Consider the following 23,625-nt stretch of genomic DNA (forward strand, 5'->3'; position numbering starts at 1 on the left):
GATTGCTGTCTGGCCCTTCGCAGCATGTTCAGAACCATGAAGCAATCTTACTCCTAAGATATTGATGCAGTTTTGTCACCTGCTTCTTCTCTCTAGTCTAGATTTGTGTATGAGAAAGCGTTTATCTCTTTTTTCCCTTGTATGGAAGCAGCACGCAGCTGTTCTGGTCCCTGCTGTAGCCTGTCAGTAGCATTATGCTATATTAGATCATTGTTTAGAATGGGCTTACATATATTTGGTTTCTTCAGTGTTACAAAATGGCCTTCAGGTTTTAATACAGCTCAGTGGATTATGTGCAGGGCCGATCCATCTGTTGTACCAGTCTTTGTAACACTTACAGCCCTGTTTTGAGTAACAGTGATGAAAAGATGGACTTCCAGAGCTATCAGCGAATGGTGACTTATGCAGAAAACATTGTTCATCTCAGAAGCATTTGCCAATTTGTGAATATATCGTTCTATAAACATCAGTTAATAAAATTTACCGCAAAACCGTGGGCATGTGTAAGTCAAGGTGAAATTCCATTCCTTCGTTTTGCTTTTCTTACAACTTTGGAGTTCCTGAGAACTCTTTCAATAGATGAATTCCACTGCTTACTCTCAAATCCAAACAGGACATGAATTTCCTTCTCCCTCAGCCCAAAGCTGGGCCAGGCAATGCTTCTTGCTGAGATGAGAGCTGGTAACAGGACGTACAACCACAGCGTGCTCATCCTTACGCTGTTTCATCTCCTGCTTATTCATAATTGTTAACTAGAACTGTGCTATGAACTGTCCTGTGCATCACCTGAAGACCATTTATATTTACTAATCACAGGGGCTTAATTGCGAATGCACACTTTTTGTAAAGCACGACGTGGATCTGTCCTCTGCTGTCAGCTGTCTTTCCCCTGCATGGCTGTGAGCTGGGAGCACGAGGAGCAGCTTCTGTCTGCTGGCTGGATCCAAAGCAGGCAAACTGGGAGCTGCAGAGCACAGTGCAGTATCGCAGAACCATAGAATGGCCTGCGTTGAAAAGGACCACAATGATCATCTGGTTCCAACCTCCTGCTGTGTGCAGGGTCACCAACCAGCAGCCCAGGCTGCCCAGAGCCACATCCAGCCTGGCCTTGAATGCCTCCAGGGATGGAGCATCCACAGCCTCCTTGGGCAACCTGTTCCAGTGCCTCACCACCCTCTGAGTGAATGTCAGTATGTCAAAAAGTATTGGAGAATAGCAACACTTCTGTGCTTTACCAACACAGAGGTGCGTTGTGTCAGGAAATCCATCCAAACAAAGGTGGTTTTTAAGCCTCCTGCTGAAATTGCTATAAAAAGCCCTGCGTGTGGTGTGCAGGATGTAACAGGGCAGTAATTGTGTAATTTAAGAAGTGCGTATTGCAGCTTTTGTTGTGTGTTTGAGTTGTTGGACTGATTTTTGTTTCTTTTCCCTGGGCTGTGTGAGACCTCCACTGCCACATCACAGCTGAAGTGTGATCAGCTAAGGCAGAGAAAACCAGCTGGGTGTTACTTACATGCAAGGTTGCATTGGTTGCAACTGAAGCGATTCTAATGGGTTTGAGGGATGCAGATCTTGCTGTGCTTACCACTGTGGTTTTGAGTTGTTCTTTGATTGCTGTACAAACTTTGCGTGCTCAAAGTTGAATTACAGGCTATGGGTTTTGTATTGCTAGATGATGTGAGAGCATTAGGAATGGCTGCCGTGGAGGTTTGTTACCCCATTCTCTATTTGTATGATGATAAAAATGAGCAAATGGCACAGAAGTGGATCCTATGATGACACACCTCTCTTCTCTTTTCCAATTCCAGGGCGTATTCCCTCGTGGATTCCAGTCAAGTTTCTACTTTCCTGATTTCTATTCTCCTCATAGTCTATGGCAGTTTCAGGTAAGATCATTCGTTAAGGCTTTATAGAATTCTTCTTTTTAAAATAAAATGTAACAACAAGTAACTGAGTATCACTTATGTCTTTTATCTTACTGTATGTGTGTCGGACTGATGGCTAATGTAAATGCAACATTTCTTTGTTCTGAAAAGGAAATAGAGGAGGAAGAAAAGCTGAGATGCCTGAGAAACGTAATTGTATGACAGCTTACAAGCATGTATAAGATATCTCTGAATTTGGTCCTTAAAGACAGTTCTGTAGAGTTGTACTGCAAAGAGTATGAGGGAATTGTTGGGAGATATGATGTATTATTATTAAAAGTACTGTTTTAAATACAACATTTCAGTGTTGATTCAGTGTGTTCCTGCTCTGTAAAGCAGAGATCCCTGGGTCCCAGCACTGTTGTCATGGCTGTAAGGGTGTAAGAGGGAAGTGGGAAATACCACCAGGGCTGTATTCTAGCAAGGTGCCTGAGAATGCCCGTCAATTAAGTTTCAATCGTCAGAAATCTAATTTTCCCCATTCAGGAGACTTGAGTAGAGAAAATCTTGTTCTCCCTCTGAACTCATATCATAAAGTTTTGCTTTCCAATGTAATGGCACCCGAGGAATGAGTTTCATACTCACATACATTCACAGCATACTTTGAACGGTATCACCTGCTCTGCAGTGTCCTATTGTTATTATACATGCTTTTTTACTATTTTGCCCCATGTTTTACATTCTAAGTTGCTCAGTTTACAAGGACTGTACATTCCAGAAGAATCTAACTTAGTGGATGAGTGGTGATGGATGCAAATCAAATGAGAAAATGCCTGTTCTAGCCCCTTTCTTTTGCATGTTTTCTGAGGACTCCAGCTTATTGCAGACCAAGAGTCTGATGTTCTGAAAATAATTTCCTGTGTTTAGCTTCTTTAGTAGATATATGAGCTGAAACCCAAATGGAGCTGTGGTTAGGCTAAAAGAAAGTAGCCCTCCTCGCATAACCTCGTAGAAAGTGGGCATGGTTTCTGATTTTCAGTCTGAAAAGAAGCAAATAGAGCTATTGTGGTATTGCTGGCAACTGACTTAGACAGAAGTGCAATAATAGGATCAGAAGGAATTGGGTGGGTGAGTCATTAGGATAAAATCCACGTGTGTGGTGGATCTAATCTAATGCAAGAGGCTTCAGAGGAACAAAGGAGTCCTGGTCTGCTGTCCTGATTGGTGCTGGTAGTGTTTGTCCAGAGACAAAGCAAAATCTAACAAGTAAAACCAAACCAAGATATTGAGACAAGTGTCCAGTAGATCCTGGGTAAAGCCTGCATCCGCAATGGAGCACAGCTTACAGTGCAGAACTCCTGCTTCTCATACTGTGAATAGAAAAGCATTTCCTTCCTTCATTTGTGCTGGGTCAGGAATTTTAATTTCAAGCCCTTTTGAACATCTCCCATACATGTTCTGACCCTCCCTCAGCCCTTGTGCTTGGTGCGCTTTGTTGTCAGCTGTCAGAAGGGCAACTATCTTTCTTCAAACAGTTACAAGCTATAAAATGCAGCATGCAAGGGCAGATGTTAGTTACAGCTTTTCAGAGAGACGAGATTAGCTGCAGATGGGTTGTTCTCTGTGTTTAGTGCCATACAGTTCTTGCAGAGGCACTGCTCTGTGTTTTACTTGCTGGGTCACTTTGCAGGCAGGTAACAGCGAGATCTTCTATCCTATCACCTACTCAAAAGTGCTTATGTAAAGCCTGACTTAACCCATCATCTGTCTCTTCTAGTATCCCCTTTTAAACTGTTACACGGATGCTTCTCAGTCAGAATGAGGTCTGCTTTTGTGTTGTGAATGTTTGCAGAGGTATCTGCTCAGGTTTTAAATAGCTGTGGGATTTTGTTTTTTAATGCTTCAGCATTTGAAGTATATGAGCTGGTTTGCTCTCCGCTTCAGAAACAGTCACTGTGGGCCCTCACAAATCAGTGCTGTCTTCGTTAGCTAATTCGGGACTGAAGTCAAGCTGTACCCCTGTATGTAGATCAGGACTGAACTTCCCATCCCAAAGAGTCTCTGGTTTTCCCATATTAAGCATCCCATGTTTTAGAGCCCTGAAGACCATAGAATATATGGTATGGAAGAGAAATGCATATTGGTTTTATTTTCCTGTGCTTTCCCTGCTCTGTCTCGCTTATTTAGGTTGCAAGCATGGTGAGATAACGTCCTTCTCTTTTCTTGTTCTTAATGGTGCTAACAACTGTGATGGGTCCACGTTCCTAATGTTCATTAGTTAACAGCATTTTGTGCGTTTCAGCTGCATGTGAAATGTGTAAGTAGGTGTAAGAACCTTAGATTTATCTCTGTGGCAGTGGTTCAAAATATTCAAATAAAATGTGTGACTAATTCTGGTAATAGTGAGTGGGGTAATAAAAATAGCTTGCTGCTAAGAGAAGGGGAGTGCTTGGAGTTCATAAGCACCTACTGCTGCAGTGCTGACAGGATGGAGCTGGGGGCTGGCCAGGCCTTTCTGCTGGAGGCCACCAGGAGTGTCCCCACGTGTTCTCACACAGGTGGATGTGTGAGCAGCTGCTGCAGGTGGCAACTCCAAGCAGAGCTGTGGCACCTCGCTTGCATGGCTCTGTGGCATGCTCAGGAGCTAGTGCTCCATCTAGGCAGCGCTTTATGCAGTTATTGCCCCTCTTTTCTCCTCCATATCTTGTGTGACAACTTGTCTTTTAATCTCACGGGCACATTTTAAAAGGCATTGTGGCAATGTTGGGGTACATCACGTGTTTTGCCTCCCTCTTCTTTGAGATTTGAATGAATTCAGCAATCTCAGCTCAGTGTTTGGTTCTTATTGTCACCGTTTCATGTAGAACAGCTGAAGTTTGGCAGTTCATCAGCAACCTCCAGTTCTCACAATCCCAAGGCTGTTCATACTGAGCAAGGCAAGGAGGAACTTGTTGGTTTATCACTCTTTAGATGCATATTCCGTTTCATATTTCCTCCTTTGCTTCATAAGAATATCTTCCTGTGGGGTTTCCCTGAAGCCTTGCTACAATAGAAGTGATCCATAGTTGAAGCTGAACTTGTCTGATAGTAACATGCCAGCAGCTCACTCAGTGCTGTGGCCTCAGCACCACCCTGCCAAGCACTGCCCCATGGGAGGTGAGCTTTGAAGCCTTCTGCTGGAAATGAGGCTCCTGGTGGGAGCTGCTGTGTGAACCCTGCTCATGGAAATGAAGCAAAAACCTTGAATAAAAAAAGCGAATGTTTCTCACCCTGCTGTTTCTTTAAAGCCCAGTAAATTTTGGACTATCTTGTTTTGAACTTTCTCAGAGGATGTTTTAGCAACCGTTCCTTAGGTTTTTTATTAGTGATCATTTGTAGCAGAGGGAAAGGCTGAATTTCAAACTTGGTGCGGATGGCTTGGATCAACAAACTGCTTTCTGAGGGAAAGGGGGAGTAATTTCCTAGTTTGTGCTTCATTTTGAGGTGAGGGTATTTGCAGGCTATAGTGTCGTAATTGCTGGCTGTATTGTAATTGAAAGAGAGCGGGCTGAAGTTGTTCATGAGCAGTACACACAATAACACCTTTCCAGTTTTTGCTGGCGGCCGCATGGATGAGGAGGAGCTCCCTGGTGCCACTGATGGGCTGCTGCTGTGAAGCCGTTGCTGAGCTGAGATCGTGTAGAGAAGAGTGAAATGCTGCTCTGAGAAAGGAGTACCTTGTTTGGCTGAACCTTGGATCCGTTCCACAAGGCTGTCCGCTGCCTTTTGGGCTTTTGGAGCTTGCGAGACAAGTGTGAGGTTTAGTGTGGATAAATGGGCAGAAAGGTAGTGTGAAGGTGGATGCTTCTCAATCGGAATGAGGCCTGCTTTTGTGTTGTGAATATTTGCAGAGGTAACTGCTCAGGTTTTAAATGACTGTGGTGTTTTGTTTTGTTTTTTAATGCTTCAACACTTAAAGTATATGAGGTGCACCACCAAACCCTGTGCTGTCAGTGGTGTCCCATTGCTGCTGCAGCTCGGCAGCCCAGAGCTGGGCCTGCTGCCCTGGGAGCTGTGCTGACCCCAGTGGTGCAGTGCAGACCTCTGCAGGAACAAGCTAAGAAGGTTCATCAGTTAGGATTTGTGTTCACTGTTGCCTCTTGCATTTGTGGTAACTTCTTAGCTGAAGCTGATGCTCCAAGTTCTGTATGTCTGAGGCTTAAGTTTCCTCACACTTTATGTAAGCCCACATTTTGCTTTCACTTCATGATAGAATCAGTTGTGTAATAGAAGCAGAACCAGAACGAGTTGCTTTCTGTAATACACCATCCTGCAGCCCCACATTGATTGCAGGTTGTAGGATTGCAGCACAGAATTGCTTACCCGTGCATTGCATAACCTATACACTAACACAAAATAGCTATGATACCCATAGGATGGAACAGAAGATTGTGATATTTTGTTTTGTTTTTTTACCAGTCTGACAAATTAATGGTGTGTTTACTTTGCATAGTACAATTGCTTGCAGCTCAGCTTGGGAAAGAACAGGAGGATCTTAATGCTTGTTGACCAGAAGGCTTAAGGGAGGAGCTGTGCAGTGGTTCTGGTGGGTCCCTACAGCTTATTTGAATGAGTAAATCTACAGCAGTGTCCTGGATAACTTTGCATGCAAGTTAGGAGAAGGAGAAACTATTGTGGTAATTTGGATGGCCAGGATTTTTGTATGAAGCAACACAGAAGTTAATGATAGGAAATGACTGCTGCCCAAAACGGCTCCTAAATGGAATTCCCTCCTTTTGGAAAGTTAAGCCAAAATTTGTTGGGATGTAATCTAGAAACTGCACAGGAGCAAAGGACTGTGCCAAAAGTGATAGAATAGTGTGTTGTTTGGGATTTTTATTTGGCGTACAGATAAAAATGAGAAGATGGATCAATTGGAGCTCAGTCTGCAGGTAGGAGAATGTCAGCTGCTGAGGAATTGGGTCCTCAATGTGTAGCATTTCATAGGAGCTTCCTCTCCTCATCTGTGCTATCTCAGATACATACGTGGTTACTTTCTAGGCTTTGCTGAAACTGTTTCAATTAACTAAGAGCTTCCTTACCTTCAGCAGAGAATCACATAAAAGCAAATTTTGGTCATCATTTATTAGAAGAGTGAGAGGAAGGAAATAATGCGATGTTGAAGATGAACCCCACTACTTAGGTTTGAACCATGAGGCACTAAATGAGAACTTCAGAGTTCTGAAACATAAGAGAATTGAAACTTTTGTTGTATTTCTGTCACATTCTGAGTTTCCAGGTAACACAGATAATATCTGTGTTGTGGTTTGTTGTTAACAGCTGCCAGTGCAGTGTCAGTCTCAGTACAGGACCAAGTGTGGTTGGGTGCCTCACTGTAACCACAGGCTTTGTGTGTGTAATTCGTGGAGTGTATGGTGGGCTGTTTGTTTTTTTTAATAACCAGCTCTTAAAAAACAAATGAGGGCTTTCTCGTGGGGAAAATATTGTAGTAGTGGGGTGGTAATGAGACCACAGCCAACAAACCAAATAGGAGTTTGAGATTCGCCTGCTAAGTTTGCTTTTCTTTTCTGCAGGTCTCTCAACATGGACTTTGAGAATCAAGACAAAGAGAAGGACAACAGCAGCACGGCTGGGTCTTTTAATGGCAACAGCACCAATAACAGTAAGGGTCAGCTTTACTCCTTATCTTTCTTTCATCACTTCAGTGTGTTGCGTCGTCTTTTGTTTCACCCAGCCATGTGTGGCAGCTCGTGCTTTGCAGCTCTACCTGATGTAATGGAGCTGTTCTGTGGAAGCACATGCCATCAACTCAGCTTGTGTCCTCGGAAGCTGAATTTAAGCCATCAGTGTCGTGTTTCCATAACGCATAGAAACTTCATGCTGTGCAATTTGTCAGGTCCTGCTGGATATGGAAACTGCTTTTATTTTTATATTTGAAATAGAGTTATGGAAGGCAGTGTAATTAATTTCTCTTTGGTGTTTATCACAGTGACACGACACGTTGGCCTGCCTGCAGACAATTAGAGGTTTAATGTCATGCTATGCTAATGAATCTATAGGGATGATTCAGCTTTATCAACACAGATACTGGAGTATAGCTTTCACATGGCTTTGGGTGGCTCATGTAAAATGGAAAACAAAGCATGTGTACACACAGCCCTTTCAGAGTGGAGATTAACCTGTCAGCTCCGATGCAGTGGCTGTCCCCTCTGTTACCGGATGAATAGATCCCAGGCAGCTTGGCCATCAGAGATATGCTGTTTTGCAAGCAAAAATGTATATGTGAACAATTGGAGTGGAATGTGTTGTACACAATGTGCTGTAAATTTACACCTGAGTGTAATTTACAGTAACATACGTGACTGTCCTGTGAGAACAGACTCTGGAATGAAGTTTCAGCAAGTGGAAAACATGGGTCTGGGATAGGTGAGCCCTGTGCACAGACCTCTGAATGCTGAGATGGCTTTGTTTCAGACAAGAAATACAGCTTGAAATTAATACATAATAAGAAGGGGGATGTGTTTTGTGGCATTGGGGTTTTTTTAACCATTGGCAGCACAATTCCAGCACGGAGGTGGTTCAGCAGTGAGCTGCTGGGCTTTGGGCATCTGGGAAGTACAGGAGCTGGGCTGGGGAGTGAGCGCAGCAAGGGGATTAGCCATCAAACTGATCAGAACTGAAATGAAGAACTCTGACATTTAACACTGCACGCACTAATTCCCATATGCCAGGGCAGTTTGTCATATGTCGCTTCTGTTTTTTTCCTTGGGAAATGGAAGAGCATGTAAATAAATTTCATTTCTGAAGGCAGGAGGAACTAGATGTAAGCCACAGATTAGGACACAGGACTTTCTGTCTCGGTGCTGTCATCACTGGGCTGTCTGTGTTGTGCTTCAGCCTTTTGTCACTGCTCAGTAACAGAAGTACCAAGGGTTGGTGCAGAGTAAGCAGTGTGATGTCTGTGATCATGGTTCTGCTTTTCTTTTATAAAAATTACAACATACTGTTGACAGAAATTGTGTTTTTTTCATTTCCGTGAGGGTTTTTTGACGTCCCTAAATATGTTGGTAACTGTGAGTTCTGTAAGCAAGCCATTACTGTGCCACTCTACTGGGAAAAATACACACACTTCTACACACACATGCAATTCGTGTGTATGTATACTTGTGTGTGTTTGTGTATAGGTTTGTGCATACATATGTGATTCATAATCACGAGTTAATGTTAATTTTTAACTTGTTATTCAGTCTGTGGCACCAGGGGGAAAAAAACAACAAAACACGAGTCTGCTTTCAGTTCCTGAGTTACAACAGAGCAGTCCTGTTGGTGCCCACCCTCCCTGCCAAAGCTGTGTCATTTCAGAGCTGCAGTACAGAGTGAATTTCTATGGCACCAACACTGACATGAAGCACAGTGTTCAAACCCAGAGTGGTGTCTGTCAGTCAGGACAGGCTTCAGGCGTGTGTCTGGTATGAAGGAGCCCACATTAAGTGTCACCTTCTTTCTTCTGCAGGTATTCAAACCATCGATTCCACGCAGGCGTTGTTCCTGCCCATCGGAGCGTCTGTGTCTCTCCTTGTTATGTTCTTCTTCTTCGACTCAGTTCAAGTTGTCTTCACAATCTGCACAGCAGGTGACTGTGTTTTCTTCTCTTTTTAATCATCGGAATAGAAGATAAAACATTGATGTCATTTTGCATTATTGGTTTTTTTCAAAAATTATAAGGCGTGTCACTGTGCATTTTCAAAAAATGAATTGGTTTCATGGTTGTGTTTTCACTCCCTGTTTGAGAAGTAAACTCCAAGGTTTGTTAAACTTACTGACCTATAAATTGCAGGAGTTTTGAAAGGTGCTGGATGTGTCATTTTAAGTAAATAGTTCCCTTGTTAAAAATCGGTGCTTAGAACTGTATGTGGTATTTCCCACTTCAGCTACTTTGTAGGATCGGGCCATAATTTGGTATTAGTTCATAGCATAGAAGGAGGCTCTGGAGACCATACATGAACTTCTTTCCCCAGTTCAGTTTTATTTTTTGCTCTTATACTGATTTTCATCGTTTGAAGGGTTTTTAGTTGTCAGTGTTACTCTTGCACTGCTTGGCCTTAGGACAGAAATGAGATGACTGCAAATAAATTGCAACTCCTCTGATCCTATTTATTATTGTTTACATTTGGCTATTTAAGTAAATACCAGGACTCTGATTTTTGGAAAGTGTTGGCCTTTTGATCTTCCTGCAGATTTCCAAGAGGCCAGCTGCTATTCAGGGAAACAAGGTCCTCCTTACTGCTCCAAATGTGCACAGGCTTTAAAAAATTGTCCTCAGTTCATGCACTGAGTCTGGGAAGACTTTTAACCCCTCCTGTACCTCTCCTCCCACTTTACAGATTTGCAGTGCGTGCTTTTCCCTCCTGATGTCCACCTCTCCTCCAGCCTCCTCAGCAGTGCTGGTGTTGGTGGGCAAAGGCCAAATCCTTCTCCAGATGAGTGCTGGTGCTGCAGTCTGTGCTGCTGGTGCCACACTGCTGGGCACTTGGTGCAGCTCTGGCTGCTGTCACGTATCCAAAGTAGATAATTACTTTGTATAAATTACTGCACAAGATAGATGTTAGCGATAAGGGAAGCTTTATGACGAAAAAAAAACATTAAAGTCAATCTTACTGATCCGTGTATTTCCAGAATGACCCTGACATTTGTGACTTTTTGTGAGGCTTGTGGTGTGTAGTCAGGCTGCACTGTTCCAGCAAGGGCTTGTTCCAGGTTTAAGAGTACTGAGTCTCTGGATTGGTGCCCTAGGGTATCTCTGCTCTTGGTTTATGATACTGTTGTGGCCTCACATCAGGGAGTGTCACTCAGCACAGAGCCCAGGAGCTCTGTTGGAGGCACTTGGCAGGGAGCAGGCCACGGCCGGGTCTCCAGCTCAAATACGTCTCCCTTTGTGTAGAGTTCAGAGGCTGGTGTGGGCGTGTTTTCAAATTATGGCTGGTATCTGGTTTCTTAAACTGCTCTTAAATCTTTCTGCCCTGAACACTGGCTGTTAGGGAAGGGTCAGGATGCAGGGAAGGCCCCACCGCAGCGCTGGGCTGGGAGCAGGCAGAGCTGGGGGTGGCACCGTGCCTGCTGGGGGGAGTTAGGCCAGGGTGTCCTGATCCTACAGTAGGTATTGAGACTGAGGGGAAGGAGAAACGTCAGCTGGGCTGTAAGGAGCAAAGCTGAGAGCGGGTCCTTGTGGGCAGATGTGTGTTGGTGGTATTACATCTGATCTCTCTCTGAGGGAGCCCAGCTTTAGAGTAGCAGTGGTGGTGGAAGCCAGGACAGGAGGTGTGGGATCCCCTGGTGGGGAACCTTTCCCAGGCACCTCGGAAAAGCACCTGAGGTACCTGAGTGCAGAGGTCTTACGCTCTGTGTTCTTTCTCTGCCCATTCTGTTTTTTTTTTTCCCCTCCTATCTAAAATGCGAATAGAACTGTGAGTTTCTCTGGTGCTGTTTGCCAACAGACACTTTTTAATTTGGTGTATTTATTTGGTTATTTATTTATTTCTTCTAGCCAGACGGGGCAGAGTTGAGGGGTGGAAAGGTGCAGTGTAAACCAAGGCGATTTTTCTCCAATTGGCTTCAGCTGTGTGCTAAGAGAATGTTTGATTCCTCCCCCTCATAGCTTAGGAAAGAAAAAAAATATTTTAAACAAGCAATGACAACCACCAGAACATCTAAGGAATGAGTGGACGCTCGTTCCTTCGGTTTGCATTTGCTGTCCGTGCTCCATCAGTTCTGGCTGCCGTGTCGGTGCTGCTGCCGGGCACTTCTCCAAGCCCTCACTCTTCCGCCTTTTAAAGAGCCTTAATACAAAACCCATGCTGTTATTAAAAAGCAAAAAGCTGGAAGGGAAGAATGGTGAGAAATGCCAGCAGTTACTGAACTTTTTTTACTGATGTGTGGGTGGGAAAAATAGGCTTCATAAAAACAGAAAATATTTGTGGAAATGTTGCGTTTGGTGATTTCTGTCGTTTCACCATTTTTTCCTGTTCTCAGAAGCTTAAAGCAGTTTGTATTTTACCTATTTTTCAGTTGTGCTGTGATTGAGTAATGAACAAACGGTTATGAGTGAGAAGGGAGAAAAAAGTGACTGAGTTGAAAAACCAGAGAACGCCTTTGTTGTGCTGAGCTGTGTGTGCTGTGTGCTAAAATGTTAAGGACCCCACAGTTTGTAGTAAGATCTTTCCTTTTTGTTGACTCCTGGAAACACTCGGAAACTTTTTATTGCCTACGTGAACAGCTTTGATGGTGATTTTTGTTAACGTATATTTTTTCCTTTTAGGTTTGGAGATAGGAGCATTCGATGCTTTTAAGAGCTTTTATTGTGATTGAAATTTGAAATTAATAGAAGAAAAACCTTGGAGTCTTTAACTGGTGCTGTTTTAGTAATACTGTGTATCATAATAGAACATTTTTGCAAGAGCTTTTTCAGATTGGAGAAGCTACTTCGTGTGCTGCAGAAATGAGGTCTGGATGTACTAATTTTACCTTTTCTTCCTTTTCTAGTCCTTGCAACAATAGCTTTTGCTTTCCTTTTGCTCCCGATGTGCCAGTACTTAACACGGCCTTGTTCGCCTCAAAACAAGTAAGGACTTGAAAAATGTTTTACTCCTCTTCTTATATGCTATTTATTTTAATATGAATTCTTTAGCAGAGTCTTTGGTTACAAGGATTAACCTTGGGGCTCGAGTTTGTGCATACTTCTGTGCAAACACTGTGCTTCCACTCCAGCACTGGGGAGCATCGTTCCTGCAAGTCACGCATGCTTGACAGGCTGGGAAACACAAAACCATTGCAGGGGAATGGATTTCCCCACAGTGGCTTTTAAGAAGTTTGGCTTATTTTTGCTGAGAATTCAGTTTCAGAATTGGTGTTGGGTTTTAATGTTTGTTAATGTTGTTAAGGATGTTAGTGCTGGCTTGTTTGGAGACTGTAGTTACACTAGTGAAAATGACAGTGGTTCATGTCATCTTTTGAAGTCAGATGTTTGCTTTTTTCTTGTGCCTCAGGTTCGTGCTGCAAAAAGCACTTCCAGATGGTAGTAGGAAATGCCATCCATGCGAGCCATTTCAAAAGGGGTGCCAGGATTTACAGGCTTTATTCCATCATTATAGTTCAGGCGTCACACATCACCTGAATGTTAGGAAAGTGTATTTTGCTGCTGTTCTGGTACCTATTTGTGGCAAAAGAACGACTCCTCGGTTGTTCTTGGCACCCTTCACCAATGGTTGAGCTTTGTTCCAGTAGCGCCCGTTTTCTGTTGTGTAAATGGCAACCCGAAGCTCTGCAGCTGATGTTTGTGTGTTGTTCCTAGGATTTCCTTTGGCTGCTGCGGGCGTTTCACTGCTGCTGAGTTGCTTTCCTTTTCACTGTCTGTGATGCTTGTGCTCATCTGGGTCCTAACTGGCCACTGGCTCCTCATGGATGGTGAGTATGCGAATGAAGAGATTTGATTGCCAGTTCGTGCCTGTTCTGATGCACGCAGACACCTGGGGATGGCTGGCGACACTTGCTGTTATTGATGTCTTGCTGAATTGTCATATTTGGGTGGTAGACTCCCTGAAAACAAGCCCTGTCAGAAGCATGCTGGGGTAATGATGGGGACTCCTGTTTTTCTGGTTTGTGAAAACTTCCCAGGAAGTGCTGGAACACCCATGAAAGGCTTCCTGCACCTGTGTGGAGCAGGGTGAACTGCCAGCTTTAGGTAAAGGTGTGTGGAGACGGTGGTTGCTCATGAATCATAACATGATCTTAACAGTCTGGTTCATTTCTGCTGTGAGCTGCGTTGGGTTTTGCTTCGGACGATCAAAGACTTTGTTGTGAGGCAGCAGCTCGTTGTCTGCGATGGTGCTGGCTGGGATGGCTGGAGCTGGCAGGCATACAGCTGAAAGTGTGGATGAAAGTGTGATTTTTTTGCTATATTCTTTATTTTTTTTTCCCTTTTTCTATCCCGGTTGAACCAAATTCACAGCTTACTGTTCCCACGAAGAGTTTTCCTCCTCCCCTCTGCCGTCCAAACCTCTTGTCCTAGCTCTGGCATTCATTTAGTCATGGTGAACTGATTCAGCTCACTAGAATGGTAGCGTGCTCTTTTTTGCTGGGCTATTTTTCTGCTGCTGCAGTGGGATGAATCGGATTATTGTGCAGTCAGGTATGCACTAGATTTGGCAAAAGGTAAGTGGCAGCACGATGGGATCTGAGAGGATCGAGTGGATGTGACAGCAGAGGGATGAAGGGGGCAGCCAGGGGCAGAGCTGCTGCCTCTCAGCGGTGTCAGGCGCTGAATTGGCTCAGAACATCTCATGAAGTGACATCCTGAGGTGGTGATTGCTTGAGGAAAAATAACTGGGACAGCCTTGAAATTGCATCTTTCAATAAAATACATATGTGCCCCCAGCTTTCTAGTTGCTCCTAAATGAGATAGCAGCAACAAGTCCCGAGCACTGGCACCTTGACTGCGAATTTTGTATTTGGGGGTTATGTGTCAGTCCTGCTCTCTGCTGCCACTGAAACTTCCACCTGTTGCCTGCTAGGGAATACCTTGTAAAACACTGCTACCACATGGAAGAATGCAGATGATGTTTGTTTTGTTTTATGCAGGGTGGCCCACCAAGGAATCAAGGGTGATTCTTGATCTGTGGTGCATACACAGTTAAATGTCGTTTCAAGTGTGAATTTTGACACAGTCTGAAGAGATTTGTCTGTACAGAGAAGCTGACAGAAGCATTTACTCAGAGTAGTCATTTCTGGGAGCAGTGCACTCTGAAATAGCAGGCATTGAGGCACCTGCAGAGCTCTGATCTGTGGGCACTGAGCGCTTCCTGGGTTTTATTTCTTTGTGGTTATTTATGATGCAGTGAATTGTGTTGATGCCATTTAGCTTTGGAGTATTTTATATCTTTTATATTACAGAGGTTGTACTATGTAGGTTAGCCTCCCTTACTTTGTTTAAATCCCTCTGGTCCTGTCAGCAGAAATGAAGCAGATGTGACTGTGCTTATATTGCCTGCACTTCTGGCTGCAGGGAGGAGCAGGGTGTGCCTTGTTGTGCAGCTCAATCTTTCTTTCTGAGTATTTTAGAGCTAAGTAAAAAGGAAAACACTCAGTGGCTTTTTCTGTTATCTGCAAAATCGAGGTGCAGCAGTTTCTGCCAGAAAAGCCTTCACTGCTTGAATGGAATTCCCTTGTCCCCTGGTAGTTGGTTGGATTGTTCCTAAGTCCAGGGACTGGTTACAGGATAGGATGAGAAGGCTGTCTTTTAAAAGCTTTCCTAAAGAGAGGAAGTGTGTGGAGATGGAAAATGGGAGTGGTATCTGTAGATTTATGCAGTATCCTTTGGCAGCAGTGGAGTGAACTGAACAGTCCTGGGTACCCTGGGAACTGCTATGGATCTTAGCTATTGCAGCAACCAAACAGAAACTGCTACATGGTGTGTGTTTATTTCTGCTTTGTAAATATACTTTGAGAGTTCTGTAGGTACGTAATTAGGTCACAGCTTCAGCACCTGTTTCAAAGGTCAACTGGTGGCTTATGGGTGAAGCTTAAGTCCTGCTTGTTTACGTAATGATCTGCAGAACAGAAATTGCACCACTGATTTCATCTGTTCTGGTTGCAGTAGTTCAATAGAGCTAAAAAAAAAAAAAAAACAAACAAACAAACAAACAAAAACATCTGCAAGCCTAAGATTTAATCACAGATGCAGGATTAATCATAATCTTCAGAATATTCCTCAGAATATCCTTATTCTGTAAGAGGTGTGCTTGTTGGGGCGTGGAAGTCAGTCCCTTCAGTTGACTGAATGGTGGCTCTTTCAGGTAATGCTGTCAGTTCAGCACTTCCAGCTGAGCTGCTGTTGGCACAGCTTTCGGTCTGTGTGTTGGTCCATCTTTCTGTCTCCTTGTCTGTCAGTTTGTCCTTCTGACAGTCGGACTGATGGACGGATGGGAAGACTGATGGACAGAAAGACAGTCAGGTGGCCAGAGAGACAGAAAGACTGACAGAAAGGTGAATGGATTGGCAGACTGAAGGATGGATGGAAAGACTAACTGACCATCTTTCTATCTGTCCCTCTGTCTGTCAGTGCCCTCCTTCAGTCTGTCCGTCCATCGTCCTGTCAGTCAGTCCCTCTGGCAGAGGGCAGAGAGATGGAAAGATGGATTTGACAGGCAATTGGATGGACTGATGGACGTTTGCAGAAGGACAGACTGGTGGACAGACAAGGGCAGAGACAGGCAGACAGATGGACGGACAGACAGATGGGCACATGCATGAAAGGGTGCATAGACAGACGGACAGACAGAAGGACAAACGGGCCGTCTCCGTCCATCTGACATTCAATTTGACTGTCTGTCTTTCCGTCCATCCAGCACTCCCTCATCCTGTCCATGCGTCCTCCTGTCTGTTCCTCCAGCACTGCCTGTATTTCTGCCTGTCCATCACTCCATCAGTCTGTCTTTCCATCTGACACTCCATCCATTGCTGTCTGCCTTTCCGTCTGTCCATCTGATGCTCTGTCCCATCTGTCCTTCCATCCTTCTTCCATCTATCTGTCCAACATTCTGTTTGCCTGTCCCTCCATCTGTCTCTCTGTCTAGCCGTCCATCTTTCCATTTCTCTTTTCTACCCCCTTTTAAACACTCTGCTCACTCAGTACAATGAAAATGTGTCGCATGGGTGAATTTCCACAGTACAGGAACTGGCTGTGTGAACAATAGCTAAAACTTCACATTGGTTAAAATATTTCCACTGCTAGTTAATTATAACGTGGAAATCCTCTCCTAAACATAGGCCAGCCTGAGCTATTATTAGCATTGGCTTTGGAGAAATCTCTTTGATTTAAGACAGCCTGTTCCTTTGTATTTGCTCTTCTTCAGAGGAAGTCTGTAACTGAAGGCTGTACTGAATTACTGAACGCACTTCTTTCGCTCCCTGCTTTGCTGTGTCACATTCCTTAAACATCAATAATTTATGTTCTATAATAAGTTGCAATAATGCAGCATGATTTAGGATACTTCTTTTTTTTAATCTCAGTAATCACATCACTTCATTAAAACTGGCAGCCGTGCTGCTCAGGGTTACATGGAGATGTTGAGGTGGGCCCGGCAGTCTGGGCATCGCGTGCAGCTGTGCTGGGAGCTGCTCCATGGCTTTGTCTCTCAAATCTGTACTAAATTGTCTCTGTAGTGCTTTGATGGAAGAACTCCGTATCTTCTGGATGAAATGCAAGTGTAATGGATTTCTGCTATTCTGCAATGATAGTGTGAGAATTAGAATGTTAACTTGTGAACTGTGGCCTGATCAAGTTGTCATGCTGGTGAGCTTATGCTGACGAAATACGTAGGGGATTGGATTTGTGACTGCAGAGGAAGGGTTCCCCCCACCTCCCATTTCTAGACATGTGTGTCACGTTTCAGGTTTAATTTTGCATTGCACATCCTTAATCTTCTCCTGGAACAGAATTGACAACTCTGAGCTTGCAGCATCAGTCAGTGCAGTTTGCTGGTGTGTCTGAAGGCTCACCTCTGGGAGAGGACTTGCCCTGTCTTCCCACTGATTGGCAGGCATCTTCACACAGATGTTTGTTACTGGGAAATCCCTGTACTTCTAAACAGTAGGAGCTCACAGCTGATGTTTGGGCAGCCTTGTACTATCTTGTTCAAGTAGAAGATTGGTTTGAGTACTTCTTGTCGTACTGTGTGACGTTAGCATGTTGATTTCTGGAGTTGTTTCCTGCTGGGGGCACATAGGGTTGAAAACTGATGTTGTTTGTAACTGGAGAGTTTGTGTTTTGTGGGGAGATAGTCTCTAGGACTCTGAGAACATTTGCTTGTGGTGCACAGTGGAAGTGGAGTGGTATTTTTGTTTCTGTGGGGATATTTGCAGATGGATGTGTTCCTCTTTGAGTGTATTTTGTCTTCTCTTGACTTGTAAGAACTTCAGTATCTGGAAATATTAGAAATCCATCTAGTGCACGCAGTGCTGCTCAGGTGCAAGCAGAAACTTCTTCTAAGTTGGTGTTTTTTTTGGGCGAGAGGAGAGTGTTGGTTTCTTTTTTTGTTGTTACTTGTTTGGTTTGGGGTTTGTTTTTATTCTTAATGCACTAATTGTGTACTTGCATTTTGTAGCTCTGGCTATGGGCCTGTGTGTTGCAATGATAGCCTTTGTCCGGCTGCCGAGCCTGAAGGTTTCCTGCTTGCTGCTCTCTGGGTTACTAATTTATGATGTCTTTTGGGTAAGTGCTTTGTTTTGTTCTGCTAAAACTGTTTTTATTGTTTGGATTTGTAATTGGCCTTGTGCTGTCTTCACATGAAACGTGCTAGTATGAAGCTGAGCTTCATTGCTCTCTTCTGAAAACTTAAAGCCTTCAGTGGAATACATTATAATTTCCTCCCTAATTAGTTAACAAAAGCAGAAACATCATTAGAATACTTCAGCTTTGGCAGATTCTAAAAAAAACGAGACCTTCAATTTTGAAGGCTTGGCTGCAGATCAGAACAAGCAGTTCCAAATGAATGTAAAGCCTTATCCACACTTGCACGGTGCTGCATGCCAACTTAAGACTAGCAGTGGAATCCTCAGAACAGGAATGCAAACTGATTTATAGCCAGTAAAACTGGCATAAAATCTTACAGCACTTTTGCAAGAAACCTGACAATATATTTGGTGATACTGAAAGCATTTAGTTCTACCTTTGCATAGCAGCAGGCACTGACTGGGGAGGCCCTTGCTGACAGCTCTGGCAGTGAGTCAGTCTTTCTGTGTGTGAGCTGTAGTGTGAGAGCCTATTAGAAATAAGTGTTGCATCACCCAGGCTGAGCACTGTGCTTACCTCTTCTCTGCTTTCCAGCTTTCTTATATTGGGTGCCTCAGTACCATCCTCTTCCTGGTGCTCATTGTCCAGATATTGTAGTACCTGTTGGTCAGTATCTTGATATCAGAAAGTACATTCCAGTTATTCTTGAGGAGTAATCATGTAAAAAACTAAAATAGTATATAAAAACCAACAAACAACACTTTTTCTAAAAAACATTCTGCATTTTGTTACCATATCTACAACGTATGTGTACGGAAGTGGAAACAATCTTCTGTTGAATAGGTGAAGCAAAAAGAAGGGGGAAAAAGAGCTGCTTTAAGTTGCTGTATAATTACAGTTTGTCATTTCTAAGGATTTTCTTGCTCCGTAGGTCTTTTTTTCTGCATACATCTTTAACAGCAATGTGATGGTGAAAGTGGCCACACAACCTGCTGATAATCCCCTCGACGTTTTATCCCGGAAACTTCACCTGGGACCAAACGTGGGCAGAGATGTTCCCCGTCTGTCACTGCCTGGTAAACTTGTATTTCCAAGGTAAGATCAGCAATTCTTTTATGGTACTATAGAAGAAAAGTGTCCCTCAGCACTATATTAGCACTAATTCTATTTTCTGCTAATTCTATTGGAAAACACCAGCTTGGTTTCCTATTCGATCAATCCCTCTTTGTGATAACGATCTCTGAAGTAGAGTTTTAAGGATTTGGTGCTTCCTATTTGCTGTCTCAAACACGCAGAAAAGATCCTAAGTTAGGTTCTGGCCTGTTCAGAACAGATACACTTTTTGAGTGAGTTCTGCAGTAGTTACGTGTTTATGAATTCCTGCTTAAAACCAAAAAGAGCTTAGGTTTATTCTAAAATTAGAGTAGTCAGAAGTACTGCATAACTGCAGGGGGAGTTAGAGACTGGGATGGGCAGTGAAGACTTACTGGGTGAAGTGCTGTGTTGGAGGGAGATTATTCCACATCTCTCAACTGCAGGAGTTCCTTGATTAGGGTTTTAAGCCAGCTCCACATAAGCCTACGAGCGCTTCAAAGCCGTGCAGTCCGTTGGCTTATCGTTATTCTGTTCTTTCGATGCAGGAGTGCTGAAATAGCAGAGATTAGGGGGTGATTATCTGCACTGATAACAAGAAAATTGTTTAGTTTATTCTGCAATAAACTTATTTGGCATTGTTTTCAGAAAAAAAGATCTTGTGTTTATGATAATGGCAAATTTCAATTTTTAATCTGCTTAGCAGTTGGCTCTTTCCTGGGAATCCAACAAAATTACAGTTTTATATGCGTTGTGTCTGAATTAAGCCAAAGATCTGAAAAGGCCATAAACTGATTTGTTGTTTTACATTAGAGGAGATTTATCTACACTGGAATGAAGGCACAGTGTTTATCAATGTGAATCAAATGGTTGGTAATAACTGTCAGCTGGTACCCAGCTCCCGTTGTTGGATGGGAGAGAGGTGATTGAAGCACTGAGCTGGTGGATCTGTTTCACTGAGTGACTTCCAGCAAAGCAGCTTAAACCCTGCAAGTAGGAATACCTGCTTTGGAGCAACAATGTCTAAATAAGAACATTTAAAACTGAGCTGAAATGGTGATGAAGTCACTAAGGAAAGTCTTTAGTGGCTGGTATTTATGCAATAGTTTCTACTGCATAAAAGTATAAGAAGGGCATGTGCAAAATGAAGCTCAGAAAGAAAGTGGAGGAGTCTGGAGCTTGTTATCTTGTGTATGGGTGCAAACCCAGTTTCAATTGCTCTGCAGTTCCACGGGCAGCCACTTCTCTATGCTGGGGATTGGAGATATTGTGATGCCAGGTCTTCTGCTCTGCTTCGTCCTGCGCTACGATAACTACAAAAAACAAGCCAACAGCGATTCCTGCGGTGCCCCAGGACCAGGGAACATCTCTGGACGTATGCAGAAGGTCTCTTACTTTCACTGCACACTTATTGGATATTTTGTAGGTAAGTATTGGTTTAATATGGTTAGCTGCTTAGTGAGCAAGAGTGGGATTATTGTAGTAGGTTTGAAAGACAATGAAACAAAGTACCGAGGCTTTGGGAGACTGTGGATTTTATTTTGAGGATGAAAGAGATGATCGGCATCTTTCTGTGAGGAACTTTTTGTACCTTGCTTTACGAAGCTGCTCTAGCTCATACGTGGGTAGGGCAGACAAAACATGGGAGTTTCTAGATGGGTTATGCTGTGAAAGAGTACAAATAGATGATAGTTGCAGTATTTTTGTATTCTAGTGTTAAGCCTTATGATCCTGTAACAGTATGTACAGAAAACTGTAAATAGTTGCAGCTGGAATGCCATCTGTGATTTGAAGTAGCTGTTGTCCCTCTCCTCACTAATGGATTTTTTTCTCTGAGGTCAGGACGTGTGTGTGTGTGTATCTGGATCTCCTCAGCCCTTTAGCAGATGCAATGGAGAGATCGTTTCTTTCCACTTGTGTTCCCTACCCTCCCACCCACCCCTGGCTTTCCCCCGTGTTCCTCTTGGGCACATCTCCAGGAAAAGCATTCCTGGTGTGAACAATCCTTCCTCCCAGCCCCTCATTTCTCAGGCTGGGAGCCTCAGACTGACAGTCTCAAGAAGTACCAGCACTGAGTAGCACATAAAACAGTGTGTGGTGCACACTCAGTTTCCTCTCCTTTGCTTTTTGTTATAGTTTGTATTATTATTAGCTTAATCTTTGAGGTTTAGAACTGGAGTGAGGGGCTCAGCACAGCCTAATATTAAAATAGAACAACTACTACTTATAACTATTTAGGGAAAGCAAAGTACAGATAAATACATTTTTCCATAGCCTGTCTTACAGTGGTGGGTAAGGAAACACCTGTGGATGAAAAGGTAATAGAACATCCATATGCTGTTTAAAGATGTTCAGTCACTTATTTCTTTTACAGGCCTATTAACTGCAACAGTAGCCTCTCGTATTCACCGGGCAGCCCAGCCTGCCCTCCTGTATTTGGTACCTTTCACCTTATTGCCACTCCTCACCATGGCATATTTAAAGGTAAGATAGGATTATTGCTGGCAGGAAGCCCAGGGCTCAGCTGGCAGTGAGGTCAGTGCTCCTGCACTGGGCAGCAGTTACTGGGGGATGCGTGTCCACTCCTCAGCAACAGCCGTGGCCAAGAACTGATGTACTGCTGCTCCCGTGGGGAATTCTCACTTTGGAGCACTGAGTAACTGAGAGACTTAAACTAGAAAGTAAAGTACGTACATGAAGTATCAGTAAATATAAACTAAACTCAGAAGTGTTAAGAGCTGCCTTAATTAAATAACAGAGTTTGTCCTCCCCCAGCTGGCCATGAAAGAAAGCGTTTGCAGAAAGGCTGAATAGAGAGGAGAGGCAGGTCTACACATAATGTTTTGGAGTTATTTTTGAAATATGCATCTAGCCATCTAGAGAATGGAGCCTAAGAAAGGGCAGAATTTTCCACCCACATAAATATTTGAGATAGATCTGCCTCAGAAATGACCCGTTTGGCCTGATGGTGGAAAGGAATGATGTATTTTACTGTCTTAATTACAATCTGCAAAACAGGTGGAGAACTGTTTATCTTTCAGATATGCCCATGGTTATACCTGTATTTTAAAGTCTGAATTCTGAACAGGCTTTACAGTTTCTAAGTGCAGTCTCCTGCTGCTGTTTCACTGCCCAGGGCGATCTACGTCGCATGTGGTCTGAGCCTTTCCACTCTAAGTCCAGCAGCTCCCGTTTCCTGGAAGTATGATGGAACAGACAGTGACCTGAACTTCTGCCTTGGTCCCTTTCACTTTATCTTGTGGCTTTGTCATCTCCTGAAGCTGGACTGGCTGCCAAGTACTTGGGAAGGTACCAACTACAGGACTTGTATGAAAGAATTGAAAGGAAGGGAAGGAAAAAAGCTAAGGTGTTCTGGAGCTCCGTCTCATCGCCCCGCAGATGTGGAACTGGGGACCCTTTGTGCAACTGCAGCCACTTTCCTCTTTTCCTCGCTCTGATGGATTAGTAGCAGACTGTTATCTACGTGAGAGAGGAAGAGACAGACTTGAAACTGAAAACGGCTTGAAGTCGTTCAAAAACTCGTGAACACTAAGAGAAAAAAAAGTTAGGCAAACTGAAGCCTCTTCAGCGAACCCTCATATACACTGGGACCAGTTTCCTGTTGGACTTCAGTTTTGAAAAGAACTGAGACAGAAGGTCTTCTGTCACAATCTTGGGGTTTTTTGTTTTGGTTTGTTTTGGGGTTTTTTTTTGATTTATTAAATATTTCCTGTGGTGTGAGGTTACTTATTAAATCCACAGACATTGAGTGACTTCTTGCAGTATACATATAAAAATTTGTTGTAACAAGTTACATTTCCACGCAGATGTCATGTTGCAGTGAAAAAGGGCACGATTTTTATACATATATATATACACACACATATAGATATATATATGAATAAATAAAAAGGAAAACCTGCTAAGATCATGCTATGTAGCAGACAGGGGCTTGCTGTAATTTTTAGCATGTAGAGCAGTTTACTCTGGCTTTCTTGTATATGAATCTACAATGAGCTGCTGTTTTTCTCCCCCCTCCTGAAACCGAACCTGCAATTTAAAAACATGTAGTATTTGTACCGACTGTACTCATGGACTTCAGGGGATATTTGATTTTGATCAATGTAGCAAACTAGGGAAGCAAAACGTTGAAACCTAACCCTGTTTGTTTGAGGGGGGAGGGATGGGAAGGGTGTCTTTTTTTTTTCTTCTTTTTTACAAACAGCTCCCTTGCAGGTTTTAGTAGTTCCTTCCTGACCCGGTGCATGTATTATAGCAGCAATTGTCTTTGTGCTTTCTGATCATAGTAATGTATCACTTGTAAATACATTTTTTCTATTTTCTATTTTTTTGTATTTTTTTGCATTTTGTTTCATTAGTGTG

At 43.3% G+C, this 23,625-nt stretch overlaps 1 protein-coding gene and 1 long non-coding RNA gene across 3 annotated transcripts in view; one reads left to right on the forward strand and one right to left on the reverse strand.

Annotated features, from left to right (window-relative positions):
• The window catches only part of SPPL3 (signal peptide peptidase like 3), a 35,913-nt gene extending 12,326 nt beyond the window's left edge, over window positions 1–23,587 (forward strand). Inside the window, exons 2-11 of one of the 2 annotated variants that reach the window (XM_010720254.3) lie at window positions 1,809–1,886; window positions 7,439–7,533; window positions 9,379–9,498; window positions 12,405–12,483; window positions 13,213–13,325; window positions 18,023–18,129; window positions 19,082–19,245; window positions 20,469–20,668; window positions 21,617–21,726; window positions 22,379–23,587. In XM_010720254.3, coding sequence (XP_010718556.1) covers window positions 1,809–1,886; window positions 7,439–7,533; window positions 9,379–9,498; window positions 12,405–12,483; window positions 13,213–13,325; window positions 18,023–18,129; window positions 19,082–19,245; window positions 20,469–20,668; window positions 21,617–21,726; window positions 22,379–22,450 — 1,138 coding nt within the window. In that variant the 3' untranslated portion in view covers window positions 22,451–23,587. The remainder of the gene's footprint in view (window positions 1–1,808; window positions 1,887–7,438; window positions 7,534–9,378; window positions 9,499–12,404; window positions 12,484–13,212; window positions 13,326–18,022; window positions 18,130–19,081; window positions 19,246–20,468; window positions 20,669–21,616; window positions 21,727–22,378) is intronic. The other variant, XM_031555980.1, reaches the window with a different exon arrangement.
• On the reverse strand, window positions 16,756–19,723 carry LOC104913548. Its single transcript, XR_004161597.1, has 3 exons — window positions 19,638–19,723; window positions 18,727–18,810; window positions 16,756–17,144 (listed from the first exon to the last, which is right to left on the reverse strand). It is a non-coding gene; the product is annotated as an uncharacterized LOC104913548 (long non-coding RNA).
• Window positions 23,588–23,625: the final 38 nt, after the last annotated feature.

Source organism: Meleagris gallopavo, chromosome 17 (assembly GCF_000146605.3).
Source record: "Meleagris gallopavo isolate NT-WF06-2002-E0010 breed Aviagen turkey brand Nicholas breeding stock chromosome 17, Turkey_5.1, whole genome shotgun sequence".
Classification (NCBI taxonomy): Eukaryota; Metazoa; Chordata; class Aves; order Galliformes; family Phasianidae; genus Meleagris; species Meleagris gallopavo.